The 9,334-nt window shown below is 35.8% G+C and overlaps 1 protein-coding gene across 1 annotated transcript; it reads right to left on the minus strand.

The window, feature by feature from the left end:
- Nucleotides 1–212: 212 nt before the first annotated feature.
- Nucleotides 213–8,522, minus strand: LOC148960373 (aurora kinase C-like). Its single transcript, XM_089114974.1, has 11 exons — nt 8,364–8,522; nt 7,306–7,558; nt 6,670–6,719; nt 5,943–6,004; nt 4,879–4,958; nt 4,264–4,402; nt 3,696–3,791; nt 3,240–3,365; nt 2,819–2,920; nt 1,718–1,774; nt 213–1,296 (listed from the first exon to the last, which is right to left on the minus strand). The coding sequence occupies exons 2-11, from the start codon at nt 7,554–7,556 to the stop codon at nt 1,153–1,155; spliced, it is 1,107 nt and encodes a 368-aa protein (XP_088971100.1). The 5' UTR covers nt 7,557–7,558; nt 8,364–8,522; the 3' UTR covers nt 213–1,152.
- Between the last annotated feature and the right edge of the window lie 812 nt (nt 8,523–9,334).

The following is a 9,334-nucleotide window of genomic DNA, read 5'->3' on the forward strand; positions in this document are numbered from 1 at the left end:
GGAGGTTGTGAGCCTGATTGGGAGAACGATCAGGACGGAGAGGATACTGATAGAAAAGTATAGCCATTGGCAAAGACGCCATGTACCTACATCGGTTTGAAATTTGCTCGATGTTCCGATCCAACCTAATTCATTTTGCCAATAATGGAGCCAACGAGATTGGCAATTGCAAAGTTGGAAGGTAAAAAATGAAGAACAAGAGAATAAACAGCTTGACGAGAAAAAGTTTGCACGAACATCAACAAAGTACAGAAAGGGTAATTATAAAAATATAATACAATACGAAGTTTCCAAAAAATTGCTAAATTAATTTCAATTAATAATGATTGCAGCTAGAAGAACTTAAAAAAGAAGATGGCAAACTGCATCTCCTGGTATTCTCTATTCGCATATATGGCTGTTATTTTATCCCCGTTTTTACAGACGGTGATATTCAACGCTTAAAGCCATGAGCATGAATTAGCATCAGAAAAGTACAACAGGTTTTACTGATAGGGGTTTCCATTATGGAAGTATCACAAATATCCCAAAAGCATGCAACTGCTTATCCACTTCCAATCATTCGCTAGCTCTTTGCCGTAACGGAAAATAGAGTTGCACTACGCACATTGTACTGACATCCCAAACGTTTGGCTCGGATACATAATTTGGAAACAAGTTAACAAGCTCCAAACCACGAAAAGGATATTATGTATTGGTATATACACAACAAGAGCAGCGTTTTATACTTCTGTGTACATTCAGAAAACGATGGCTTCTCTTATACATGCAATGGGCACAATGCCCTTTACCTTTTGAATGAAGAATACCCTTGATAATCTTCAAGGTAGCTTCAACTCTGTACGTAGACGAAGGGTGCGCACGGCATTTGACCCCTCAACCAATGTAGAAATTGAAAAATGAATTGTATAATATCCAAAATAACAGTTCAAAGAAGTGTTAAACCAATCCCTAAACTGTCCAGGATTTTCTACATTCTACGACTGGTTAAATACGCATGGATAAAAAATATTTACATTATACGTTGACAGGCCTTGTACAACTGAAATTATTCGGCAGAAATCTCACAGGTGACGTCATTGACAAGGATTAAATCCAGTTCCTGAGTCAGAAGTGTTACACCGTGTAAAATTTGAGTATTCACCGATAGCTTTAAACTTGCGTCTTTTTAACCAGTTGCGTTGGTAGGCCATCTCCGGGCACCTTATCTTTGAACATGGCAGCGTTATTTCGGATCCAAGGATGTCGAAGAACTTCGTCCAGCGGTAATCGATCGGATGGATCATGCTGCAAGAGCTGTATTAAACAAAACACTATCATCAATATCACTATCATTTATTATCAATAAAAATAAACTGTCATTTCTTTACATTTAGAAGAAGAGATTTTATATAGATAAAAAAAAGAAACTTTTTGAAATTATACAAATGAAGTTGCGTCTGTTCTGAACACAAGAATGTATAGAAAAATTGCATGCTGCATAATTGTAATGGTAAGGCAACTAGAGACTAAAACTAGAGGTGAAGGAAACGTAATTGAGGGAGTTTGGCCGTCATTCGTGTAATTGTTGACATATCAGTTGATTCTTCTTTGGCACTCTAGAATAAAATACTGGCCGGCTTGCTTCGAGCTTTAAACATAAGCTTTTTTCTAAAGTCTTTAATAAAAAAAGTAAAAACCAGAATTGAATATAAAATGATCTTTTGGAGCAGCTCACCTTTTTAATCAAATCCCTAGCAGGCAAAGATACATGTTCTGGAAACTTGTACTTAACCTGGAAATATAACAAACCACACATTCGTTAGACGCGAAATAATTTTAAACAACAAGTGTAGTAATAAATGGATACAGCCTTGCCATTTAGATTGTGACACAGGCTGATACCGCTGACCAATATATGTTAAGAAAACCGAGAACAGAGAAGAGAGTCTTGACGTCATTCAAGTGTTAGAAACCAAAAGAAAGTTAATTTGGGGAACGCTTATACATGCAATAGGCACAATGCGCTTTACTTTTTAAATTAAAGATACCGTTGATATTCTCTGAAACGACTTCTTCTCCGGTAAATTTCGAAGATGGGAAAAACGTTGGACAATCAAAAACTCACTGTTTCTATTTCAATCCACCTTGGTATTATCAGACCATTTTATGCTTCATTCTTTGGTTAAAATGCAGGAAACGGCGCTCCAGTGAGTTTCAGTATTGTACCAGTAGTAAATATTTTAACAGATCTATTTTAACAAGTTCAAACATTACCATATCAACGAGACAGAGAATCCTGAATTGTTATATCTGGTCCATCCTTCTATATGGATGTGAGACATTGAGTCTCTCATCTGTTATGCAAAAGCGTTTGGAGGCAACAGAAATGTGGTTTTCAAGAAAAATACTGAAGACTTCATGGACTGATAGGATATCAAATGAGCGAGTACTCACAATTGCTAACGTGAAGTGAAAATTGTTACAGACCATCAAAAACAGGAAAACGACATTTTTGGGACAAGTTATGCGGAGAAAAGGCATAGAGAACCTATCGCTAACCGGAAAAGTAGAAGGTAAAAGAGCAAGAGGCAGTTAGAGAATGACGTATTTGAGCAACATCAAAGAATGGACTAACAAGACAAATGGAAATGAACTCATTCAAGCATGTCAAGATAGAGAAGTTCGGAGGAGCATGATCGTCTTAGCGCATGACATATAAAGAAGAAGTAAATACTATTTCCAAGTTTTTTGTTTTCTTAGAATTGGAAAAGGCTGCTTGTTAAGCTCCTTGGAAAAGAGCCTAACTGGCGCTTTTGAAGGAAAACTTATAACGTACCTCTGTTATTAGTTTGTAAGTGTCATTGTGTGTCTTTGTCTCAAACGGAGGGTGTCCAACTAGAAATTCGTAGCAAAGAACACCCAAACTCCATAAATCGACCTGAAATGATAAAACAAACCTTGAAGCATACATACAACTACAACATAACAGGAGAAAGTAGACAAAAAAAATTATTTCTGGAAATTTATGGCATTGACAGTTATTTGAAAAAGAAAAAAAAGAAAAAAAAAGAAAAAAAGAGAAAAGGGTAGCCAGTCGCCTGCCCAGTTAAGCCTACAACCGATCATCAAGCGTAAGTTCCTTCAGAATGTCAAAAAGTGTTTAAGGAGGATCAAGCTGTGTACACAACACTATATGCCTCTGAAAAGGCTTTCCACACGTAATGTTATCTGCACATATTTCTGGGAGTTACAAATACCTTTTCATCATGCAGTCCACCTTCAATCATTTCAGGTGGCAGATAATCCAGTGTGCCACACAGAGTTGTTCGTCTGGATGATGGGGCATGAACCGACCAGCCGAAGTCGGATATTTTCAGCTCACCCTGTAGATGAAAATAAGAAGTATGTTATTACAAAAAAGTGAACATCTTCAAAAAGCAAAAGAGCCAACATTGCAGACAACATTTGCCTCGCAACTTTTGCCACGTTGTGACTGCCAGGCGAAAGGTTTCAATGCTGCTGAGAAATTTGACAATCTTTGACAAGACACCATCTGCATGCTTGACAAGTTACTGACTGCATTAGAAACAAAATCATGGGTATAAAAGAGTTTATTTGCATGTTGTATAGCTGCATAGTAACTTTTTGCAACTGGATGCGACTTTTTGCCTGTGCAAAAACATGCAATACATATAACAATAAATATTACAGACCTTGTGTCCAAGAAGCAGATTTTCTGGTTTTATGTCTCTGTGAATGACCTTCTTTGAATGACAGTACCTAAGTGCATTGGCCAGCTGAGCAATGTACTGCAAAAAACATTTATATTTAAAACCAAAGAGTTCTCTGTAAAGAAGTTTTCATGACATTGAAACCTCTCAAGCCAACTTTCATGTTTGATATTTTAAAAACAAAATCTTTGAGATATCAATGACAAATCCACATGATCAAGAATCCCAGCCGGACAAAATTGTTGAGATAAAATGCAAATTTTGCAATTTTCTACTTTAAATTGCTCCTGTAAATCCAAATCCTCCCCTTTTCCCCGAATCAATGCTGGATTTGTAGTTCTATCATTTTCCCTTCAAAACCATGCATTCAACATTGAATTGGAGTTATTCTTCAAATAAAAGAGAAAATATCAACTTTTCTTGAAAAGTCTCAATTACTTTTGTCCAGGATTGTAGGACCCAATTAAGACTTCAAATCTGTAATGAACTACCGATTTAAAGATAATCCAGCCAACCGAAATTTAATCATAGAAAACTTGTCAATAACTACCGTTGCTGAAGTCTGTTCTGAGAATCTGGTTTTCTTGGTCAGTTCTTTGTACAATTCTCCTCCTGGTGCATATTCCAGAATCAAGTATACCCGTTTTTCATCATAAAAGTAGCCATAGAGTCTAAGAATGTTATTATGCCTGAAAAAATTGTTGTATGATGATTATCATTCAGTTCAATAAAAAAAGTCACTATCAACATTTACCGTATTTGATCAATATAATGCTCTCTCTCAAATGAGGGCCGCTATTCAAAAGCGCCCTCCCCCTATCAGACCAAATTTGTTTGAATGCCCAGAACTCTTTGCTCAAAAACAATTTCTAACAGCTTTGTTCAAAAACAAATTGTTTGCTTTGTTCTAAGTCAACTTAAATGCAAGTGTCAAATTCCTGTCTTTTTGTAATTGTAAAAAATGATCTTTACTATGAGCAAATATCTTTATTTCATCTAAAGAGGAATTTCAATCTTATAGTTTACTTTTGGTGTGTTTCTGAGCATCACCAACCCAACTCCTTTAAGTTACTTGAAGACTACTTTATGTCTCTTGGCAACTACTCTGTCATGAAGTATATGAATAATTTTGCAAGAACTATCAAACAGAAGCTAAAAGGATTACCGTAGGTGAGATTGTATTTCAATTTCCCTCCTCAACTGATGCTCAACATTGGCTTTGGACAACTGAGCCTTGAAAAGTACCTGAGACAGAGGAAGAGCTTATAGGTTTAGAGCTAAATGAAAGAAAAATATTTTTGTAGTACTGGTTGAATAGCACCGTCAAACTTGCAAAATAGTTTTATTTAAAAGCCTCTCTATCCAAAACCTGCAAGTCCCTGTTATTAGTTTATCTGATAAATTTCAAGATGGGGATTGTGAATTTTCCACAAAATTATTTGTGTATAAATATATTAGCAGCATCTTCTCCTATGCTTTCTTCTAACCCTCCAACTGAGTTATGTTAGCTCTATTTGATTTGTAAAGTATTATCGATAAAGACTCGGTCGAAACGCTTACATGAGAGACTCCTGTTCCAAACAAATGCTTTGACATTAATTTTCAGTAAACTGAAAAAATGTTAATTGTTGATTGCTATTTGTTGGTCACATGGGGATGCCAGTTTGTTTTCATTTGCTAAAGCTATGTTTAACTGTTTTTTCTTTAACTTTGTACAGAACCGAAATCCTGTGAATATTCAAAGGGTACTGAAACCTCTCTGCACCCTGTACAGTAATTTGATTGTTTATGGAAATCATTCTCTTTGGAATAAAGATGAAAGGGCTTTGGAATAAAGATGAAAGGGTCGATACCATTGTGAAAAGAATGAAATATAAATACTTCAAAATGAAAAGGGGAATGAAAATAAACAATAAAGAAAGCATCCAAACTTCAAAAGAAAGTTCATTCAATGGCTGATTCATCAGAGTTGGACAATGGTGATAAAATCGAGAAACTTGATTTCTTTGAGGAGCAACTTGAACATAATTAGACAACATAGCATTCTCTCCTTTTTGAAATATTTGTTGTGTGCAGGTTTTCAATAAAAAACTTTTTTATTTTGCGTTATCAAATAAATTTGATTTATGTCCCATTCTGATTATGCAAGCTTTTGGCTATGCCTGCAAAGTTTCTCAATTGTTACATTGTTCAAAGAGAGTTGATTAAAAGCAAAAATATAGCACTTACTTTTAAAGCAACAATGAATTTACTTTGTTTTTCTCTTGCAAGATATACTCTACCAAATTTCCCTAAAAAGAATAATTTTTATAAGAAATGATTCTATCATAAACAGAATGATTAAGTCTATACATAAAAGTACATACAACTCTGCCTATACAGCATTGAGCACTTCCACAGACCAGTAGACAGTAATTTTCACTAGAAATATATATACACACAAACACCACAACTACATACGTATATATACATTTTAGGGGGTTGATAATTCTCAATGCAGTGTGGTTTGGTCCAAAAAGGTGAAACTTCTAATAACGCTAGTAGCACTTTTTCAAGTTTCCTATGAAGAAACATCCTTACATGTTCTTATCAAGTTAAATAGCATACTAAGCATACAGGACCTTGTTATGTATCATCAGCATTAGACCCTGTCATGACGACAAAATTATGCTATCAAATGGGCAATGGATCAATTAAGCTAGGCAGCTAGCGCATCAGAACTGCAACACCAACTTGAATGTCCACCTCTTGTTTATGTTGTTAAAAATAAAAAGCCACAATACTGCATATGGTTTTGAAATGGGTTTTAAATATTTTCCTTGCATCCTTAACTTTGCAGAAGCCAACATAGTGGCATTATATATTTACTTATCTTTTTATTACTTTGATAGAGGAAAATGCTTTAGAGATGCTCAGTTTTGAAGATAAAGTCAAAGTAATAATTATGATCAAGTACCTCTTCCAAGGGGTTTACCAATATCAAAATCATCTACTGACCAACATTTTCTAAAAAAAACATATATTTCATAAAATTTCTTGGCTTCTTCAAAAATTTTAATTAACAAAAACCATGAAAGTAATTTTTAAAACATTCAGGCCTTTTCCTGAAGAAATATTCATAACGGTGACAAACTGCCAACACTATAAGACTATAAGAGGGAGATCCCTCATTCAAATATTTTGGTTTGTTAAAGGAGAAATCATCCAGGGCTTGAGGGGGGCATTAAAGTCTAAAGGCCCGTGATTGCTTTTTCTTTGAATCTTTAAGTGAGTGGTTACTGCTATTTTTCAAATAAACTATTTGGTGTAATAAAGAAACAATAATGCTATGCTCCCCTTTAGCAACTTGACCTTATATTCAGGAATGCTGCAATTTATAGGAATTTTTTTTATAAATTTATCTTCTTGCATCTTACACAGAAGACATGTTTTATGTGGTCAATAGCCTATAACAATAATTCACATATTATCCATGAATCCGTTTTTTCATTTTTTGATATGTTTATATTATTTCATGTTTTAAGAATTTGCCATTTAGATAAACTTGTACAATTTTATTACAGCATAAGACTATTAGGAAATGTAAACATACCCTTCACGTCCGTGCTTATGGTGACTATTCTCTTTATCTTCATTAGTAATCTTTTGTTTCTTGTGATTACTGTGGAGATGGTTAAGATGGCTATGTCCATCTGTAATGTGATCATGTCCATGCTTTAGCTGATCATTCTTGAGCATTTTTACTTCGTTATCTTTTCTCTTCTCCCCAGATACTACGAGCTTCTCAATATTTGACTGATTTGAGCTATCTTTCAGTGCTGCATTGTGAAGTGTAGTGGCCATTTCTGAAACATTGAAAGAATTGAAAGTCAGTTCTATTGATGGCGGATGAGGCCTGACCATCACGGATGAGAAAAAGGGCAGCCACTGGCCATGATAAGATGTTAACACCTTTATATAATGCATATAGGTGGCGAAAAAACAATTTTAAACAAATGTCAGAATTTATTTAATTATGATCACCTGACAAAGAGAAAGATCATTTTGGCGTGTGTCGTTGTTTGCTTAAAAGGACAACTGCAACCGTCTAAAAAAACAGCTAGGCGCTAAGGTAAATGCAATTCAGAGTGATAGCAGTTGACTATGCTGTGTGGAAATTCAACTGATTCCAAAGTTTAAAAATTTATTTGTCGAAGCGCCATGAACAAAGAAAATTCTTCATTCTGTAGAAAAAATGTCAGTCAACAACCCCGATAAGATGCGGCTGGGTTTGGGTTTTTTTCATGAAAACAGAAGCCTGATCCTCTATAGCATGATTTAAACAGCTAGTAAGCTTGTGAAGTATTGCAGCATCCAAGTTGGCGTCCTTCTTTTCTAAATTGTACAGGCCATGCCTCTTCTATCGGGAAAGTGGAAAATACACGCGCATTTCAACACATCAGTTCTAGGCAAATTTTGCAAAGTTGTAACCTGTAAAGGATAATATCCCTTTCTTTGAAAGTTTGTTATTTGTAAGAGTTATATTTATTCATGGACAAAATATGTTTTCTTCGGTTTACATTAAGAAATATGTTATGGCACAACGTGGCCTAAGTTAGGACGGTGGTTAACCTGAAATAAAAGCAACAGAAAAATCATAACTGCCCTTACCAACGGTACTGACGATCAATGATGACCTTGAATGTGAACAGAAATACCAAACTTTCAAAAACTTTGCCAGTTACTAGACTAAAAGCAGTTGCAACAGTGAATTTGCCGTAGGAATGTTCAAAGTAACCGAACAACTGACGCGAAGGATCCTGGTTATAATATTTGATTTGATGCGCCTAAAAACGGTTGAGAGAATGGAGGCATCTGATTGGTCCGTTTGAAGGTACAACAAAAGACCGAAGTATTTTCTATACCCTTTGTGTGAAAAATCATCAAATCATGGAAATAAGCCACCTGGGGTCCCAAAGCTAGACAATGACTTTTTGGCATATAAAGGCTTTGGATGTGGCAGAGAGAATATGTTGCCCCAAAGTCGGTCAAAATGGGCCAAACAATTTTTCAAAAACAGATCAGAAAGAAATTCGCAAATGTTGCGAGAATCTTGGGACACAGTGGAAAGAATGGCAACCAAGGGCCCACGCCACCTTGCGGGGTGGCCATAGCTGAGCTCCCCCACTTGTTTGCGAAGCAAATAGTTTTAAAGCTGCAGTAAAAGGGGTAAGAAGCCCTGGCCCCTATATTATTAGCCTTGCCCCCCCCCCCCCACTTTCAAATTTGTGGCGTGGGCCCTGCGACCGGACGCTAACAATAATCCGAAACATGTCGCCATTATAGTTTTTGGCACAATCTGGGTTTCCAGCAGGACTGTAGATCCCGGGGAGAAAGGGGGGACTGGAGCCCCTAACATCGTCATTTTCTTTTATCCTTGGTAGCTGGGTCAGAACAAAATTACGTTTTTCTGTTTTATTGTAACAAACTTCAGCCAATATGTCATAGCGCAAGATGACTTTTGTTGATGATTGTTATTTATGTAAGCAGAATGGTGTCGAGTTGGTGATTGTATAAGTCGACAAATATCTCAAAAAATCCACATTACATGAATATTAATTACACGCTTTTTATAAAGATCC

The sequence above is a fragment of the Rhopilema esculentum genome, chromosome 4 (genome assembly GCF_057945365.1).
Source record: "Rhopilema esculentum isolate cy_ngs chromosome 4, ASM5794536v1, whole genome shotgun sequence".
NCBI classification, from domain to species: Eukaryota; Metazoa; Cnidaria; class Scyphozoa; order Rhizostomeae; family Rhizostomatidae; genus Rhopilema; species Rhopilema esculentum.